General features: G+C 45.4%; 1 protein-coding gene across 11 annotated transcripts in view; it reads left to right on the top strand.

Annotated features, from left to right (window-relative positions):
* The window catches only part of Nhsl1 (NHS like 1), a 228704-nt gene that overhangs the window by 194954 nt on the left and 12728 nt on the right, over positions 1-21022 (top strand). For 8 of the 11 annotated variants that reach the window (XM_076552695.1, XM_076552693.1, XM_076552694.1 and 5 more), the window contains exons 4-5: positions 9310-9502; positions 13867-13998. In XM_076552695.1, coding sequence (XP_076408810.1) covers positions 9310-9502; positions 13867-13998 — 325 coding nt within the window. The remainder of the gene's footprint in view (positions 1-9309; positions 9503-13866; positions 13999-21022) is intronic. The other 3 variants (XM_076552697.1, XM_076552698.1, XM_006986093.4) reach the window with 1 other exon arrangement.

The raw sequence follows: 21022 nt of genomic DNA, 5'->3' as shown, positions 1-21022 counted from the left end.
AAGTGATGTGGTCTGAATTGCTACTTAACGTAGTTTACGACGCTGAGCTCACAGGGAGTTGGTGACAGACACAGAGAGACCAGACAGTAGGCTACTGCAGTCATCCAGGGAGGAAAGCATGCCGGGGGACAGGGACAGAGGAGGCAGTGGTGGAGGCTCTGTCTAGGCTTGGTGCTGAAGTGTGTCCTGTGGGATTTGCCGAGGCTAAAGAAAGCAAGTGAGGAAGAGTCGGTATTTTCTTCATCCTGATCCTTCGAGACGCTCGTTACAAATTCATCATTGGTTCTCGTGGTGGAAAGAGAGTCTAGCCCATCGGCCCCACCCTTTCCGCGTCTGGGCGCCTCTCTCCCTGGTTCCTATCCACTTCTGTGTCTTCCTTCAGCTGGTGCCCCTCCCCCTGTCATGGTATCCGCAAAATCTCACCCCCAGCTTGGCCCAGGCTTCCTCCTGCTTTGCAGCCTAATTAGCTCCACAGGCTGGAGAAGAACACCAGGGCGCGTGAGCTGCACTGCTCACGGGTGACCCTAAGCCAGCTCTAGCATGCGAACTCATCTGCTTCTTCTGCTGCTCTCTCAAGTTGTAGTCAGTCCCGCCTGCTCACGTCTCCAAACCCAGCATCCCCTGTGTCTGGTATATATAGCCTCTGGAAAACCAAAGCCATCAGGAGGCCGCTTTTCCACAAACCACGTGACTGCCCTGCTCGCACCCGTTCCTGAGTACGCTCGCCCTGTCCTGCCACCACAGTGGGTAAACGGTTGCTAATCCTTTTCTCTCCCATTATATCCCAAGTGCCCAGTTTAGAGCCTGGCATGCAGTACGCACTCAACGTCTTCCCCGTGGAATGAATAAGGCCAACCTCTAGGGAACATCAGATGTGCCGTTTACCCCTCCCACTTTGGCCTGATGGGTTCTTTCTTGCACCATAGCCGTCATTATGCGAACACATCGAGTTTTCTTTCATCTTGAAGGAAACTTCTTTTGACCTTTCATCTCCCTCCAATTCCACCAGATTTTCCTTTCCTCTCTATTTCTCCCAAGGACTGTCTAGACTTACTGTCTCCACTGTCTGTCTTTACGGTTTCCTCTGGCGCCCTCCAAACCCCTAGCCCTAGCTCACTACTGAATCTACCCTCGTGCCCAGGGGTCACTATCATGGTACCACGCTGGTAGCTCTCAGAGTTCATCTTTTCTTCTCGGCTGCATTTGCCATCATTTGTGAATCTTCTTAGAGTAGTTCCTCAGCTTCCACAGCACCACACTCCTTCTGGGTCCCCTTGTCTCTTATTTGTATGACTTTCCTAGTCATGGATATCCCTTTTCTTCCATCTGTCTAAATCAACACCGTAGACTCAGATCATGTGTCTCTGCTTCCCTGTAACAGATTCATGCCTTGGGGGGAATATCAGTGAATCCCCCTAGTTCTAAATCCCATGTTACGGAAGTTTTCTAAATTTCAGTTTTTTTTTTTTAAGGCAGAGTCTCACATTGTAGGCCAAGTTGACCTGGAACTCATAATGTAGCTGAATCTGTGATGATCCTACTGCTTTAGTCTCTGAGTACTGATTACAGGTGTGGGCTTCCTTGCCCAGCTTTAAATACCAATTTCTTGCCTGAACTTAAGCATTTATCTGTTGAGTGCCCATCTTCCCTTACCACAGATTTGTCCAAGTCCAAGTATGTGTGATTCTCAGAACCCTCTTAAAAACACAGCAAAAGAAACGCAGTTACCATAGCTTTCTCCATCTCACTCTATCCCATCTGGTGTTTCAGTCAGAAACATCAGGCACATTTGGTTATTTTGTCCACTACTGCCAGAAATTTCTGCGTGATTACTAACTCTTAAACTGCCTTTAAAAAAAATCTCAAATGTGGGCATCCTGCAATGCAGGATGTGTGTTGATGAGAGTAGGTATAAAGCAGGTTAGATGTGAGGTGGTGAGGACCAGAACAGGTTTGAGGTGGTCAATTCTGTGTGTACTGAGTTGACTCTGAGTGGGAACAGGAACAGTGGAGAGAGAGTTAAGGAGTTTGACTTGTGTGGATAGTAAGAAGTCAATCAAATTTGATTTTACAATTTAGGTGATATATCACATCTGACCCAGAAGAGATGGAATGTTTTTACAGGCCTGTCTCGTGGAGAGTGGGCAGGGTGGTCTCCAGTGCTTGAAACTGTTCCAGAGCAAAAGAAAGAGCTCAGTTCTTTTTCTAAAGAGTTATTTATTTTTAATGCATGGGTGGGAGTATTTTGCCTGCATGTATGTGTGTGTGCAGTGTCTACAGAGGCCAGAAGAGGGCGTTAGGTCCTCTAGAACTGGAGCTTTCCACCAGCCGTGAGCTGCCCTTGTAGGTTTTGGGGACTAAACCCAGGTCCTCTGTAAGAGCAGCGAGGGCTCTTAACGGCTGAGCCGTCTCTCCAGCTCCAAGTTCGGTTCTTTTTCAACAGATTGGTTTAACACAAAGCCAACACTTGCTAGAGACTTTAGGAGGCAGATTAACCAGGAAGTCTGACTCATGAAGATTACCTTTATCAATCATAAATCATTAGGAAACATGACCAGAAACTCATTAAAAGACAAGACTCCATAGTTCACTGCGGTTTATTTTAATGGCAATGTATGGACTTAGATAAAGTATGGCAATTGACTATTGATATTGAATATATTAATAAATCTTGAGGTAAAAATCATGTAATTAAAATAATAGATACTGACAAGATATTTAATATAATTTAACAGCCATTTCCTATTTTAAAAAACCCACAAAAATTGGAGTGAAGGCCAGGGGGATGGCTCAGAGAGTAAAATGATGGCCGTGCCAACCTGATGGCCTGAATTCTATCCCCCAAACCCAAGATAAAAGGAGGAGAGACCCCAACCCTAGATTTTTCCCCCCTGGCCTCGCCATGCATACAGTGGTCTGTGTGCTGTTCCCATTCGAAGGGAACGTAAGAGAAGGATGGTCACTGCCATGGTCACTGCTTCACGCTGACTGGGATGAGCTGTCCAGCATAATTAGAAAATTGTGCTGGCCTGGCCACTCAGCGATTGAGTGCTTTCTCCCTGGGAGAACTTGAGTGCAGTCCCCAGAGCTGCTAAACAAACAAGTAAACACTAAATGTCGTATCCCACGTCAGAAGCACACCGTTTGGAAAAGTTTAAGGTTGTAATATTACCCTTGGTGCATCTTGAGTATGTGTACTTGTTAAATTTAGAAAAATGCAAATTTTAAACTATTACAAATCATGCAGTTCAGTGATTTAGGAAGGTATCAAGTTGATATACAGAAATCAGTAGCTTTCATATTTATAGTCAGGGTAAGAGATGGAGTTTTAAAATTACCATCTCAGGCAGAAGAACCAAAGGTAAATTTAGTAGGGAGTGCTTGTTATCTGTACAAGCAAGCTTTAGAATAGTATGAAAGAGCAGGAATATGACGTGAAGAAATGTTCTCAGGTCAGAGGACTCAGTGAACGAATGCTATCGTTTCTTTCCGAAGTTGATGATGTAATAAGTTACCACTGTAGAGAGGTGGATTTGCTCTGTTCTGTCTTGGGGCTATTGGAAGAGGACCGTGGGGGCTGGGCCGAGGCATTGGTAGCTGGGGCGACTGGAAAACAGGGGAGCAAGGAGGAAGGGAAGCTACCTGTGCAGATTTGCAAGCAGTCGGGGATCTTGCAGTGGAGGCCCTGAATGCATGGGCCAGCAGAACCTGATACCAAAACCGGAATATAGTTTAGAAATGGACCTGTGTCTTCACTGGGCTTCATAGATCATCTGGCTGATGTTTCACATCAGGGGGATCCTGTAAACATAGAGGTCTCTCCACACCAGCAGTGTATGGTACTTCTGTGTTAAGGCCAATGTTATGATTCAGTTCTTACGGTATTAAACAAAACAAAACAACAACAAAAAAACTTTATTCTCAAAGCTGTGCTAACAACTTTAGAGAGTATAGAAGAAGCCACTCTCGAGGGCAAATTCTGCCTGGAAAATCCTTTGGTATTTCCTAGGGAGGTTTGGAGGATGATGAGAGAAGGCTGAAGAATACAGAAAGTGCAGGACTTAACACATGCTTAGACTGCCCAGGGTCTAATAGAAAGCATCTGATTTGTATCCAGCAACTATTATACTTCCCGAAGTGCTTGGGGTAGGAACTCTGTCCTAAAATGAAAGTTGTTGACAGAGCAGAGGGTGAGGGCTGATCCATTGGAAAAGAGAACCTGAGGGGTATGTATCCTGCTTATTTACTCACTCAGGCTAATTGTCCTAGAGTAATTATCCTAATGATCCCCATGCAGGAACTCTTACCCAGTGTAAGGCTCTGCAGCCTGTTTCAGGGATGAAGAAAGCTAATTTGCTAATGAGGGCCACACGTCTTTGATATGAAAAGCGGTAACGTAGTGTGGCAAGAAAAAATGTCGGAATTATTTCCAAGTGCTTGTGCTGCACATTATCTAAACAGCAAACAAACGCGCCATGAGCGGGAAGGGCTGTCAGAGCAGAGGGTATTTCGAAATTCCAGAAAATGCCCGTGTGTCAACTGTGAAATCAAAGACCAAGTCCCTGCTCTTTGTTCTCGGGTTGACTTTTTTCCTTCAGTGTTCCGTGTATGTGAGGTTTGAAGGGTGATCCCTTACAAGTGCCAAAATGCTTCCTGCAGGTAGATGGGGAGTGGGGGGTGTGTGTGTCTCCAGGTGCCGTTGTGGGAGGCTGCACTGGATGCTGTGTTCGATGATTCTGGGAAGCACGCACAGAGGCCCCTTTGTCTTCGGCAAAGGGCACCAGGTGCCAGTTACTCAACCTCTTGTAGAAAATTCATCCCCAGAGCGATGAGTTGGATTGGAATGTTGGCAGCAAACGGCTGGCCTTGGTGGTAGTCACAGAAACTGAAATTGTCTTTTCTACTTCCTGTTGGTTTTTGAACTGGCACCCCCCCCACCCCGCCCGGGGGGTGTTTTAGGTTTCATTAGAGGAAATACTTAAATCAAAGGAAGACTTTGAAGATGGACAGCGGGAGCCTCACCGGTTGCTGTACCTGTGCGCCAGATGGAGGCTCATTTGCTCATTTGTACATGAGGCAGAGAGCGCGGGTTCGAGGCAGCTTCCCCACCTGTTCCAGCCGGTTCCTTTGCTTCCTTACGTGGGCTTCGGTTTCTTTAACTGTAAAGAGATGAAGCCACATGTGGTTCGCGGGGGACAGGCCTGGTTTGCAGCTGCTCCCCTGTGTAATTATTAATAGCACCGCTCTTGGTCTCAAAGGTATCGGGGTTTTGATGTAGATGATACCTCACTGTGCTATATCCCTCTGGCCTCCCCAGAGTGTTATAAGGGCGAGTATGTGGACGTCTGTAAAGTCCTGTGTGTCGTGTCTGGAACAACAACACACTGTGTGCTCAGATAATGATGATTACTTTTATTAAACTTTCCAAGCCAGACATCAAAGAAAATGGCACAATAGACAATGTCTGTTTTATGAAAATTTGGCCACCTTCCCAATCATCTTGCCTCTTCTTCTGCCCACATGGAATTTTCTGCCTGAAGCAATGGATTTGAATGTTTTGGCAGCTACTTTAAAAAAAAAAAAGATCTGATTATCCTGGCTTCACAGGTCATCCATATGTACAACTCCCAGGAGTCCTGCAGTTTCTGACTTGGTAATTCAAAACATCTCCAGAATTTGTCCCCACATTGTCTCCCATTTTTCCTAAGAACCCCACAAAATGGGTGTTTTAATACTTAGGACTGTTGTTTTAACAGCTTGGGATCCGAGTCTCAGTGAATGCTTTCACATAACTAGAAAGCATCAGGGAGGGGATGGGTCCAGGGCTTCTCAGATTCAAATTCTTTTTACGGTACCATGTTACTTATTAAACGGTTGACATTGCTAAACTCCGTTCCCCCCTCACCCCACGGCCAATTTTTCTCACTTTTGGCATCCATCTCTCTCTCTCTCTCTCTCTCTCTCTCTCTCTCTCTCTCTCTCTCCATCTTTGGTTTGTCTGACATGCCTGAGTAAGGATTCTGGAGGGTCTGGGGAGAGGAATACCATGATGTGACTTACAGTGTGAAAAAGAGAATATACTGCTGGAAAGGAGGGGTGGGGATGGTTGATGAACAAAGACAGGAGGAGGAGACCTGTTACTGGGAACTGTAGGACCCAGGGCGTTACAAGATTTTGTTAGTCACCTTCCAGTCACTATACCAAATACTAAATAACCTTTTGTAAGAAGAGACGGCTTATTCATGTCTCGTAGACTGGAGGTTTCAGCCCATGATGGGTTGACTTCCTTGTCTATGGGTCCCGTAGAAAGGCAACATTTCATAGCATTGAGAAATCAAGCAAAATCATCCCCCTGTGGCCACAGGACAAATACTTCAGCGAAGGAAGGAGCCAGAGTTCCATGCTCCCCTTTGAGGGCATCCCCACCATGACCTAAAATCCTCTCACTTGGTCCCATCTCCTAACAGTCACTGGTAGGAGGAAGCTTGGAAGCAGCCTTTAACACATGGGGTGGGCACCATCCAGACCACATCTTTCTCAATGGAACCCGTATGAAAGACTGCCACGGAGACTCAGGGGGGGGGGGTTTCCTGGTCCCTCTTGTGCTTATAAACAGATTGGGTCTGGGAGATGGACCATTCTGAAAGTCATCCACCCTGGCCTTTTCATCAGTAAATGGTGGGGCTGTGAAACAGCCACATTTGCATATTGATTTTGTGTTCCGCTTGCCTGGGAAATTTGCTGGCCAGAGAGGAATGAGAGGAAGCGCGCTTTGAGAGCCTGGTAAAATTGATTTGCTTTGTGAGTGAGTTGTCACACTGCAGCCAGCCCTGGGGATCCTCCCATGGCAACCAAAACTGCAGGGAAGTTCTGCCTGGCTGGGAAAGCTGTCGACTATGATGTCATCGAGAAAAGTAGGTTAGTGGGCCTGCGGAGCCGCCTCCTGGGGTGCTGAAGAGGCAAGAGCGGTGCTTGTCGCTGGTCCTTGGTGATGCCACCTGGTAAAGCAGCTCCTCTGTCCTCCACCAGCCCAGACCTTCGCTTCCTCTCCTTTCACAGCTTTTGGACCAGAAGTTGCTTTTTTTCTACCTTCCAAATTGATGCCGCCCCTTCTGCTGGAGTAAGCTTCTGACTCCCTCCACGGCGATTCACCATCAGACACGTGACTGTTCTACCAACCGCCGTGGCATTCTCAAATAAAATCAATTTTAGTATGCGTGTGTGTGTGTGTGTGTGTGTGTGCACCTTGCAGATAGAGAAATGTGGTAAAAGTCAGACTCAACAAGAGTGTTGAAACTTCAAGAGGACTGGAACTAATGGGTTTCCCTCAGCGGGCTCAGCTTCTGCTGCCTCGGGAATCCATTTGATAATCTTAATAGTCTATTTTAGTTTTGTACGAGTGTGAGCAAGCCCATGTGGCCTTTCTCCCCTATCCTATGAGTTCCTGGGCTTGAACTCAGCAATGGCAAATACCTTTAACCACTAAGTCATCTTACACACACACACACACACACACACACACACACACACACACACACACACACGTTTTTCAAGATATGGTATCTCTGTGTGGCCCTGGCCGTCCAGGAACTCACTCTGTAGACCAGGCTAGCCTTGAACTCAGAAATCCATCTGCCTCTGCCTCCTGAGTGCTGAGATTAAAGGCGTGCGCCACCACTGCCCAGCTATGATTTATATTTTTAGCTCCACGGTGTTTCTATTATTCTTATTCTCTTTGGAATAAAAGAAAGATTTGTACTTGTTAATTTATGGCTTCTGCCTTTCCAAGGTCATTTCCATGTCTGCCATGCTCACTGTCTCTGTATTTAACAGTCAGGACACCTGCACATTTATTGAGACCTAAGAGTACCTCCAGGTGCAGGAGGTGGGCAGTGTAGCCCCTTCCCAGCAAAGGAAAGTTCAGCACTTCAGAGGAGCCTGGGACTTTGTAGTGTTCAGTCTTGTCCCTAGGCTGTTTTTCAGATTTGTGTCCCATACGTAGTAGCAGGGATGGGTATTTTTCAGGCAGTTTGTGTTCATAGCACTGAACACTGGTGGCAGTCGTCTCGTGTCTGAAGTGGACAGACTGATGTCTTTCTGTATTTCTATTTCTTCCATGTGTCCCCTTAGAGACGTTCCTTACGTCCTAGAAGGCGTCTAGGCCCGCCGTTTAAAGCTAGATAAATTTTCACAAATGCAAACAAGTCGAGGGGTGGCGGGGAGAGGGAGCTGACAGTATGAGTATACCCTTATCAAATAACGTAAAACAAAGTGGGGTAGCAGTTGCCTTTGCTTTGGGGGGCTTGGCCAAGAGAGCTTGAGTTGATCTGGGAGCTGCTTACACAGGTGTCTGCTTGGGGAACGTTCACGAGCCTTTCTTCTTCATTGGACTTCTTCTTAAACACCTTCACTGCCTAGTGGCGTTTCAGTTTAAATTCTAGAAACTTGATTGATCCATTTTACATTTCTTGTGTATCTTCAGTGGCTGTTTCCTCACATCAGCCAGCTACTCTTTTGTTGCTGTTGTTGTTTTATTTGGCTTTTGTTCCTAAACAGGGTGCATTTATTTTGAGTTCTTGGGTCGTCTCCCTTACAGAACTGGCTGCCCAGGACCTCTGGTGAAGTCGTGTTTAAAATGTTTGCCAACACAGCTTTCTTGCTGACGCGTCTTCAGGTGTCGCAGGGAAGGGCATCAATGGAGCGCTCTTCAGTGAGAATGCTAATCTGTGTCAAAGAGGACACAGCTCAGATGTTGTCATGGAATTCTGATAAGGCCCAGAGCACAGCTTTAGTCAGCCTCTTAACAATTTCACGCTGATTTTTTTTTTTTTAAATCCATATAGACGGCTTCAGAAGCGCACAGATAGTTGAACAATGGCGCCATCACTTTGAAGCGTTCCTTGAGGTCAGAGCCTAAAGGAAATAAGATTGAAGCTAGAAATTACTTTGAGCAAAACTGAATTTTAATACAAATAGAAAGTGGCGGCCTTGGCTACGACATTTCTCCGGGCTTCTCATGTTAGACTAAATCCATAGGCTTTCTGACCGCGACAGAGTTGAGCAAAACCGGAAGAGTGTGAAGGCTCTGTGGACCAGTCAAACCTTCTGCTACCCTGACGTTGTCCAGACGAAGGGCAGGGTGAATCATGTATGCGGAAGGCCATGTGCAAGAGGCGATTGTTGCTCTGTTCTTAGAAGGGGAACCGTTCTCAGACTTGCTTTAAGTTAGTCTGATTTTTTTTTTTTTTAAAATAACCACCTGTAACTCTTCCTGCTAATTACTTACACACGTTTTCTCTCCCTCCGCAGTCTTCTCTCTCCTCATCTGAAGAAGAAAGATTCCTCGGCATCAGGAGACCTAAAACGCCAACCTCAGCTGACTTCTCCGACCTTCACACCCAGACGAACTGGGCCAAGTCCCTGCCTCTGCCAACACCCGAAGAGAAGACGAGGCAGCAAGCCCAGACGGTCCAGGCTGATGTTGTTCCTATTAACATAACTGGTACGCTTTGTGGGCAGACAGAGTCAGGATGTCCTTGGGAGAGTGTCTGTGGCTTTGTTTGCTATATGCTGTTAGCATTTTCTTTACGCCTTCAAGTGAAGAGCGAGGGGCTGGCCTCCTGCTCTTGGTTTGGTGAAGGAAATACTAGAACTACGTCTGTGTCTGCATGGAAAAACACCCGTTGTTTGTTAGATGTGGACACCGACCACAAATACTCTGTCAGAGAACTCGGTGGTTCAACCATTCATGCAAGAGATGGCTTTTTGAATTGCACTGTTCTTAACTAAGGTTTTGGTTCTATAGGAATGTCCTGTAAATGTGGTCCTTAGCGGCAAAAATTGTATACTCCCATAAGAAATATTTCTAGAAGTGAAAAAAAAAAATTCGTTTCGTTTATACTCATTATTTTCTTACTTTTTGTTTGTTCAAACAGAAAAGAAGGAAATGCTTGAGATAAAGGTATTAAGTAAATTAATAACCAAAGCATATCTTTAAAAAAAATCTTAGTAGAATGATGAAAGTATGCCTCGGTTTCTATAATTTGACTCTCAATCCTCAAATAAAGATCCATTTCTGCCAAGGAGACGGCTTTACGGTTGGCACATTGGCAGTACTGTGGCTTCTAACTGCTGAGTTGAATCGTCAGCTCTTTTGATGATTAAGGCAGCAAGTAACAAAACAGGAGAGCTCCGAGCTGAGGCTCGCACCTCTAGAGGAGCTGTTAAAAAGATTCCAGATTGGCCATCCCTCTCCCTTCTGTGGTCTTCCAAGAGAATTGGTAAAGCAGTGTGAGGAGGGCACAAAATACAAAATCGTAGAGTCCACAGTAGCTGGACAAGGCCCCGAGTTTAGTCCTCAGTGTGTGTGTGTGTGTGTGTGTGTGTGTGTGTGTGCGCACACAAATTGTAGCATCAATCATCATAGTAGTATCAACTAACTATGGTGGTGTATTACATAGAAATAAGTGAGTAGTGTCATATAGACAATATCCACAAAAAGCCTGGTCTCTATGCCCTTAAATCTGGCTCACCAAGAGGACGTTTTCATTAACTATTAGGATGAAAGCCTACAGCATCCTTCTATCTTTTGAGGCTATTGCTGTTGGAAGGCTTGTTACCATGGTACCAGTAAACTTGAGAGGACCAGTAACATTTAGATAAGATTTGTTAAAAAAAAAAAAAATCTTAAGAGTATATTTAGAAATTATGAGTAGAATTTCCATGGAAATTTAATAAACACATGAATAATTTTCAATTCCATGTACATATTTTACATTTTTACAAACTTGGGAAACAGCATGGCATTTGAATCCATTTTCTTCATAAACAGCTTTGTTGATGTCTGCGAGCATGCTTCCCTTCCACCTAGCTCCCATCTCTAAAATATTATTTTTGTAAGTAGCTATGCTGAAGAACAGTGTGCTGCTTACTCCCTGTTTCATTGGGCATCAGTGTGCTTATATTTTCTACAAGAAAAACGAGTCATTTGATGGATTAAATGCCGAAGAAATGTAATTATGTATGATTTAAAGCATCGAAATCGTATTATAAGCTCGGCATATTGTGCCATGAACTATGACAGCCGTTAAAGGAATCAGAGTAAAAGGTCCTGCCTTGAAATGAGTGGAGCGAAGCTGGAGTTAGGAGGATTTCAGGCGTAGAGAAGTGTTTGTAGTGAGATGTATCCTCACAGATGGCTCGTCCAGTTGTTTCTCTTAGCTTTCTTACCTGTTTGGCAGCTAAGTAGATATGAATTACCCATAAAAGGATGCTTTTAAATACCACCCACACAAGGTGAATGAATGCTAATAATGAACTGGACAGCCTGAGTTCTGTAAAACTGCAATCTGTTTTTAATTGAGTAGTTGGCATTTTCACAGAATGCCAACAGCTCTATGCATTTTGATCCGTTTTCTGGATCTGCGTGTTCACATAGACACACATGTATCTTAAGGAGGCGTTTCTCTAGTCTGGTCCAAAGAAGCAATAGGTTCAAAGCTTTCTTTCTGGGTGGCTGGATTGGCACAGGTTCTTATTCAACCTCCAACCCTTTAAATTATTTCTAAAATTCCAGATTTATTTAGATTAAAAAATGCCACTGCTTGTAGGAAATGGCCACATGCTTATTAATTGGGGTGATTATCGACCCCTCTGACTTGGTTTTTTTCAGCAAGGCTTTGGAAAAACAGATGCTAATACGTACATGGCTTCAAATCCAGAGTGGCGCCTACCAGGGTTAGAGACACAGAACAGTGAGCCAATGGCTGGACACAGTGAGCCGCTGGCCTGCGAGGGGATTTAATCCCTTTAGTTACAGTCTTGCAGAGACTTGGTATTTCTAAAGGTTAAGGAGGGGAAATGTTTGAAATAAAAAGAACATGTGACTGTGCCCCATCGTCTGCCACGTGGATCATGTCCTCCACCTAAAAGATTAGCGTACGGGTCAGCACACTTGGAAAGCATTCGCAAACTGTTTACCCTCTGATGTTTGGGCTGATGCTGTGTTATCAGTGAAAGAGAACAATTCAGTTCAACAGGTAATGATCTCCTAACTACATGGTCCTGGACATTAAGGGAGTGCCGGTGAGGATGCCAGGGTATACAAGTCATAGCCTCTGCTTAAGGAGATGTGTAGACCCCAGCCTTTTTCAGTCACAGTGTGAAACAATGTGAATGTTGTAGATAGATTTTCATCCTCCTGTGGTTTGCATCACGATTTTCTTAGTAATTGGTTGGTGGTTGTTTTTTATTTCTACCCCGTGAGGGCAGAAAACTGGAGATTAAGATGCAACTTTCTGATAATATTTTGCCCCCCCCCCCTTTTTTTTGTTTTTTGTTTTTTGTTTTTCGAGATAGGGTTTCTCTGTGTACCTTTGCGCCTTTCCTGGGACTCACTTGGTAGCCCAGGCTGGCCTCGAACTCACAGAGATCCGCCTGGCTCTGCCTCCCGAGTGCTGGGATTAAAGGCATGCACCACCACCGCCCGGCATATTTTGCCCATTTTTAATGCTCCCATAGAAGGAGTATCATTTCTTTTGCTTCAGGAAACTAATAAAGCACTGAATAACTGACTTCCTTTTCAGCGCTGTTTAAGATGTTGTATGTTGTGGCCTGTTTGTCACAGAATGGTACCCACTGACATTTCAGGCCCTGCTCTGAACTGCTTCTGCTTTTTTCTATTCGGAGCAAAGTTGCCAAGATTTGCAAGTTCACAAGCATTTATTAGTTTGCTCCTCAGTGGAGGGTGTGTGTTTAAGAATTACCTCATTCTAATGAGACCAGGTTCCCACTTCATTCCTGTGAAGTAGAAGTTTCATTATCCATCACATGTCCACTTTGAAGATGTGACAGTATTACTAAACAAGAGTGACCGATTCATACTTTTCTCATGCATAAGATGACGGTCAAAGTATGGGATTTATATAAATGTATTTTTTAATCTCATTTGTAAGAGAATAACTATGTAAAAAGACCAATGCAGCAAAACTTCCTTTAACCAAAATGGCAAATAGTTCAGATCAGTCTGTAACTGATGCCGTCAGAGACCTTATTATTTTCTGGTTTCCCATGGTGTGCTAATCTGCTTGAACTCTGGGCAAACTGCTCTGTGGATGCGGTCCTGGGTTGCAGTGCCTGAAACGGGATTAACTTTAAAAGATGCAGATAGGAAGTGGAGATGGGCAGCGCTTGCCCATCGTGTGTCGGACCCTGGGTTCAAGCCCTGACACCTTAAAAAATGATGTACAAGAAAGGAAGCGTTCAGCTTTGACAACTGGAGTGTTCCGGGGTCTCCCTGTGGTGCAAGTACTCTATCATTATAAGGCGATTTGGTTTCCACTACAGTTACTTCTCACACTCTGATGATTTCACACCCCATCCAAATTGTTAGCCTTCTTGACCACCATTTGATAAGCTCAGACTTTGGCTTGTCGTAAGACACAAGCATGATACTGGTCTCTGTGGGATGACCCAATGAATACAATGGATTTCATGCCACTGGTGCATACATACTGATGTAAAGATTGAGCTTTGTGATCCAAACACGCTATCAAGCACTCACTTCATTCTTAAGTGACAAAGAGTCATCCTCGCAGTGTGTCACTGGCAAATTTGCAGTTTGCTTAGAAGTGAGACAGAGGTGTCTGTCTTCCTTTGGAGGACACACAGTGGATACTGGAAACAGCCTTCTGATGATATTGTGCTTCCCTTCTTTACGCGTCCGTCCTTCAGCCTCCCATCATCATGTGACTGGCTAACCTCATTATTAATACTTTCTTATCATGTTACAAGCTTCTGGAAGGACGTGCATGGTGTCAGCTTGCTTGACCATAACATTGCTTTGCTTCTTCTACTATTCTATGTCAGGGGAGAATTTTGATCGTCAGGCCAGCCTTCGGCGGTCTCTAATTTACACAGACACTCTGGTAAGACGGCCGAAGAAAGTCAAAAGGAGAAAGACTATTTCAGGAATCCCTGACATCATTCAGAAGGAGCTAGGTATGGCTCGTCAGCGTTGTGTTCTCTTGCCCCTCCTTGCTGCCTCAATTTACCACACTAACCTCATGTGGGTGGTGCTGTCACTGACACACGTTCTGGTGGCCAGCTTCTGGATGAGGTCTTAGGTGGATGTTACGCCCTGTGCAGTAGAGCTGCTTTGGGGAAGAAGGATGGAGAAGGGATTCCATGGACACGTAGCACCATGGGAGTTAAGAATTCCATCATCATCTCCAGGGACCTTGAGCATTGCTTCTGTCTCTATGTTTTCATTTACCTTTTATTTAGCTCTGGGGTTTGCCCAGATGGAACCCTCATTCTAAGACGACCTCAGGAGAAACATTTGCTAGTTATTCTGACCTGACCGGGGGGGGGGGGGGGGTATGGGGACGGGACAGGGGACATGTTGTCCTAAGAGGTGGCAGCCTGAGGTTATTTAATAGTAAATGTCAATGCTAAAGAAAGTGGTCATGGCCAGGCGGTGGTGGCGCATGCCTTTAATCCCAGCACTAAGGAGGCAGAGACAGGCGGATCTCTGTGAGTTCGAGGCCAACCTGGGCTACAGAGTGAGTTCCAGGAAAGGTGCAAAGCTACACAGAGAAACCCTGTCTCGAAAAACCAAAAAAAAAAAAAAAAAAAAAAAAAGAAAGTGGTCATGAGGCTGCTGCAATGGCTTTGCAATAAAGGCACCTGCTGCCGAGGCTGATGACCTGAGTTTGGTCCCTGGGACTCACACAGCAGAAGGAGAGAATCAGCTCCCCAAAGTTGTGCTCTGACCAACACATGTATGCACCGCACGTGCACACATGTAACAGATACATGTAACGAAAGTGTAAACTATGTTCACATGTCTTTGGCCATACCTCCGTTTAAAGCAAACAGTTTCTCGGCTTCTTTTGTTCGACCTGAAAAGCCATCGGGCTGGTGGAGTTGTTCGCTCGCTGTCCCCTTGCCCAGTGTTCATGCTCACTTTTCCATATGCTGCGACAAAGCTGTCAGGCACCTCCTGTGATCATTTCACCCCCTCGTGTTTCAGTGGGGCCCGCAGGCACAGCTTAGCACACCCCAGCACCAGGCAGCTCCGGTTCGAAGCCTGACTCTCAGTCATTCTCTCAGTAACCTTAGCCACATCACTCCACCTTTCCGGGTCCCCTTCTTCATTCTACACATGGGATGGTGACCTCAATAGAGTCTGTCCCATAGGGTTCTTTGAGGACCGAATGAATTTGTATACAGGATGTACTTGATCCCTGGTACATTGTACGGGTCACTGTTATTATCGTGGGACATTATGTTACTGTCTTGAAATTCACTTCTTTGTCAGCCTGTGGACTTATTTCATAATAGTTACTTTAGCCTGGTGTTTTAATTTACTTTTATTTACTGTTGAAGGTTACACTCGAGACATGCAAGAGTCATTATCTCTGAAATTGCTTACGAGTCTTTGAGTCAAAATGAGCTTACCCTAGCAACAGTGATATATTAATTACACGCCTTGAGGTCCTGTTTTAGCTTCCAAGGCTATAGAGATGGCGTGTATTCATTTCCCTCCAGGGTTGATGTTTAAATACCACGTAGGAGGAAGGACGGACCCACTCTTCCTTAACTGGCATTTCCCCCCCTTATCAACATCCAGTCCTAGAGGGTTGTACACCCTCCCTTCTGGACTCTAGAGTCTTTTGCGAAAGAACAGGAGCACTTTGCCTCTGCTGCTCATAGCTCCTGTACCAGAGTTTGGTTCCCACTCTTGCTGGGTGTCCCCCAGCTCTGACCTCCGAGGGCACCTGCCTGCTCACGCACATCCCCCTGTGACTGTGCATGCGTGTGCTCCCACACTGAAAGTAAAACCACCCAACAAAGATCAGCAACAAACAAAACAGAACACAGGCAGAGCCAGGCATTGGTGATCCACACCTGTAACCCCAGCACTTGGGAGGTGGAAGCCGGCGAATTGCCATTGGCTACAGGGTGAGACGTAGCACTTGGGAGGCGGAAGCCAAATTGCCCTGGCCTACCAAGTAAGACCCTGTCTCAAAAATAAATAGATAAATAAAAGGACCGCCAACCAAACAAACACAAAACAAAAGAAACTGAATTGTACCACCGACAGAATTTCTCAAGTCTGTCTTTGTTTCGGGCACTCCATGGCCTCTTGAACCCTCCATGAACTCTATGTAATCTATGCACTAGAGACGTGGGCACACTTCGTTCTCTTCTCAAAGCCTAGTTGTATCTCATTCTTTCAAGCTGTTTCCCCTCTTGAGGTTACAGCTCGCACGTGTGAGAAAATAAGAAGTGTTCATATGCACAGAAGCATTGCCGGAGCCGATCCCTTGTGGTACCCAGGCAATGCTTTCCCACGAGCTGGAGAAGATGGGCTTCAGAGAAGTAGCCATAAAACCAGGCAGTTGGGGTCTTTGTAAGCCAAACAGTAGGTTCTGGATGACTTTGTACAGAGTGTAAGAAGAGTTTGGCCAAGTTAAAGATGCACATCCACGCACGTATTCTGTATGATTTGTCTTCTGATGTCTGTTACATGAAACCTAAACCCTAAAAACTAGGATCATTTATGTGTATTAATGTTTTACCTGTGTCTATGTATGTGGAACACATGTATGCTGGGTGCCTGTGGAAATCAGAAGAGAGTATCCCATGCCCTGGGACTAGTTCTTTTAGAGGGTTGTGAGCTGCCATGTAGGTGCTGGGATTGAACCTGGGTACTGTGTAAGAACAGCAGGTGCTCTTGACTGCTGAGCCGACTCCGCAGCCTGAGAGCTAGGATCTTCAATCACTTGCTTTATTGAACCAACCAGGAAGAGCCAACAGCTCAGTTGCTTAGTTGATCTTCTGAAATGATCCCGTCTATCAAAGTCAGTCGCGTGCTCGTCTGCAATTATAACACTGTTTTTAATTGATGAAGAGTTCCTTTCTCTTTTGCATGTGACACGGGATCATCACTAGTGATCACTTTCCCCATATTATCCATTCTACAACCTTTGCCACAGAGGAGGCGGCAACTGGTACAGTCAACGATGTGCCTGGGTGACAGCTAGGGGGCGCTGTGTCAAAGAGCAGGTGGCTCCGGCCTGTGATCCCAGCTACTCAGGAGATGGAGGCAGGAGAATAACAAGTTCACTGTCTGCTGAGGCTACAGGATGAGTCCAGGGCCAGCTTAGGTATCTTAGTGAGACTATCTCAAAGTTAAAAACAGAGAAAAGGGGTGAGGGGGCCGGGGCTGTCATGTACAGGGCCTGGGTTCAATCTGAAATACTGGAGCAAAAATCAAAACAAACCAACTCAAGGACAATTGGGGCTGGTGATGTAGCTCCGACTGTAGGGTGCTTGCTCAGTATGCGTCAAGCCCTGGCTTTGATCATCATCCCTATCTGAAACAGATGTGATGGTGCCCACCTAGAATCCCAAAATTGAGGAGGTGAGGCCGGGCAGCCAGAAATTCCAGGATCATCCTCAGGAACACAGAAAGTTTGAGGCAAGTCTGGGCTACGGTGGGAGGAAACCCTTTCAAAAGAAACAATTAGATAACAAACACCACCCCACCCCACCCCCAGCTGAGGACTGAAACCAGGGCCTTGGGCTTGCTAGGCAAACACTCCACCATTGAGCTAAATCCCCAACCCCAACAACTCTTTTTTTAATTTTCAGTTCTTAAAATTTTTTCTTACAATCTATTTTGGTCATATCCTTACCCCTCCCCCAATCCCTCCTACGGCCTCCCTTTCTCACTACCCCCCTAACTTCATGTTCTTTCTCGAAACGAAACAAATTGCACAGATGTGCACTCACTTATGCACATCCACAGCCAGACCCAACGTGGAGTCTATTTTGTATTGGCCAGTGGCTCCTGAGTGAGCCTGAGTATAGTGACCCACTGTTACTTACTCCATTAAACAACTCATTTTCCCTCTCCCAGCAAGTATCAACTGGGCATAGCTTCTTGGTTGGGGGTGGGAGCCTGTGTCCACTTCCCCTTTTCAGTGCTGGGATCCTGTCCATCTTGGACCTGAGTAGGTCTTGTGTGTGCTGCCACAGTCTCTGTGAGTTCATCAATGTGAGCACGTCCATCCTGTTCTATCTAGAAGACATTGATTCCTTGGAGGCATCCATCACCTCTGGTTCTTATCATCTTTCCACTTTCTTTTCTGAAGAATAGGTTCCTGAGTCTCGAGAAGGGTTTGATGAAAACATCCCACTTAGGACTGAATCATCCAAAGTCGCTCACTCCCTACCTATTCTCCAGTTGTGGGTCTCTGTGTTAACTCACATGGACTACAAGAAGAAGTGTGTCTGATATGGGTTGAGCAAGGCACTCATCTATGGGTATAGCAGTATGTCATTCAGAGTCAGTTTTTTGCTATGTTCCTTTGCAGAATAATAGTAGTAGGTTTTCTTGGCCACTTTAGCAGTGTTAGGTAGGGGTTCCATCTCATAAGTGGGCCTTAAATCTAATCAGCAAGTGGTTGGTTACTTTCATAACATGTGTGTACCAGGATCATGCAGGCAGATTGCTCGTGCAGCTCAGAGAGTTCATAGCTGGGTGAGACTGGTGATTGCTTGTCTCCTGTGGTAGCATGTATAGTACTTTGCAGCACTGTGAGCATTATTAAGTAAGGGTGAAGATTCTAGTTGGGCACCAGCTTGCATTCTCCATGTTTGATGGCATAAGCATGTTGTGTCCTCAGCAATAGGGTCTCACCATCAGGTTGTAGAAGGTAACCAATAGTATTGGCAATGACCTGTGATGTTTGGCAAGGATGGAGGGTCTGTGGGACCCCTTTGGCCAATGACTCACAAAGATAACCGATTTCTGGTACTAGGGATTTTAATTGGTAGTATATGATCTCTAGTTGGGGCATTCTCTTCCCATATCTTGTTGTGACTACCTTTAAATTCCTTTTGTATCTGTCTGTCTGTCTGCCTAAGTTTCTATAGTACTAAGTTTCCATATGGCTTTTCAAAAGGCTTTTATCATATTCTGTTTTTAAATATTGGCTGGTAGGATCGGTAGGTAGAATGGGAAGAAACATCTGAGTAAGATCCTACTTATATATTTTAAATTCAAATAAATCCCACGAGCTCCGGTGACACCCGAATTGCCGACCTTTATTCCTAGCCCCTCTTTTGTGTTAGTTCTGTTTCTGATCAAATTCATCTGCGCCCTGTACTGAGACAACCGGAATTCATCCTGTGAAAATAGTGGAGAGCAGGTTTAGGGAACAGGAATTTTGTGGTCCTTCAGATAGGTTTTTAGATTAGTTGTTTCTCATCATCTTTATAACATCGTTGAGAAATATTGTTATTTTAGGAAGAATGCTGTGACTTGGCTATAGATCATTGAAGCGTTGTCACTGGTTCTGTTTTCAGGAACCTAGAATGGTTTCACACCTTAAATTTTACCCAAAGGGATCCGGCTTTTGTTTGTGTCATTTGGACAGTTAAACAGTAGTGGTTGAAAATCTACCACAAAACTAGGCAGATCTATGGGGAGGGGGTTGTACTTTTTTTGTTAACACTCTATTTTTTATCCTCTCCCTCCGCTCCCCCCTTCCCCCCACGCAGGGATCAAACCCTGAGTCTCACATACTAGGCACAAAAGAATTCTGTCCCCAAACTGTATCTCTAGCTGACTTCCATGGTAGTGAAAGAAAAGGACCTGTTATGAAATGGAATTGAGATATCCTTGATCGTTCAGAATTGAGCTGTACCTACTACAAGCCAGCCTCCTGCCTTCCACACCACCGAGAGCTAGGAACTTGTACCTTTCATTTTCATCCTTAAAGTAGATATTTTGCCTCCATTCTATCCCCTCCCTCCGTCCCTTCCTCCCTCCCTCCCTCCCTCCCTCCCTCCCTCCCTCCCTCCCTCCCTCCCTCCCTTCCATAAAAAAAAATAGTTCATTTGCTGGGTGGTGGTGGTGCACACCTTTAATCCCAGCACTCGTGAGGCCGAGCCAGCCGGATCTCTGTGAGTTCGAGGCCAGCCTGGTCTACAGAGCGAGATCCAGGACAGGCACCAAAAGTACACAGAGAAACCCTGTCTTGGGGGCGGGGAGAGGGGGGTGGGGATAGAGGGAACCTTTATTCTAGATCCAGTTTTAAATGACCGTGGCCCAGGAACACAGATTTAGGTTACCCTAAATTCCATGTTCCATGTTTCATGAAGTTCTACATTTTTACAGACCAAAGAAGACTTTTGTAATCAAGCTAGGTTTAAAACACATTGGTGAGTACACCAGAGAGGAGGTTACACAAGGTAGGGAAGCTTTTCTTTATGCCTCACTTGGTATCTTGACGATACTCTTAGCTTTGGGTTGGTAGAAGCTAGTGGTCCTCTAACTTAACGAATCCCAAAAGGTTTTTATCTCTTAGTCACAGAGTATTAGTTCCAACACAGATTCAGGCAAGGAGTGGCTGTGGATGGGGCTAAAGCTTGCTCAAAATAAGGTAATTGGCCTTTGGACCTGCAACATCCCAACCTCTCCACACCACTATAGTTCTAATTAGTCAATCAGTCTTTGCAAAAACAGCTTCGTTGCCAGAATTCTCACCAACAGTTCCTCCTGTTGTTGACCAAGCATCAGATGTTGAGAATGGGGGGGGGGGGCACATGTTATTTATTAAATATTATAAGGTTCCTCATAGCCAGGAGGCTCATCCCCAGGGTCTGATGTCAATGAGGCTGAGTCATGCCACTTGCCCTGTTGCTGAGCGATGCCTTTATGTATATGTTTGTGCGTCTGTGTGTTTTCAGTGAATCCCTGGCAGAGGGGAGAGAAAGGTGAGAGATCGTCTTTGCTAACAACACCAGTGCAAAATGAGTCGCCATGGTCACTGTGAAGGAGAGGGCTTTTTGCTCGGCAGCCTTCTTTGTACTGTGACATCTCTGGGTCTGATGAGAGCACGCATGCGCGTGTGTGCACGCGCGCACACACACACACACACACACACACACACACACACACACGCACACACACACACACACACAGACACTATGATGGTTATGTTTTGTG

Source organism: Peromyscus maniculatus, chromosome 16, assembly GCF_049852395.1.
Source record: "Peromyscus maniculatus bairdii isolate BWxNUB_F1_BW_parent chromosome 16, HU_Pman_BW_mat_3.1, whole genome shotgun sequence".
Lineage (NCBI taxonomy): Eukaryota > Metazoa > Chordata > Mammalia > Rodentia > Cricetidae > Peromyscus > Peromyscus maniculatus.
The sequence above is the reverse complement of the archived record's forward strand: the minus strand, read 5'-3'. Positions and strand labels throughout refer to the sequence as shown.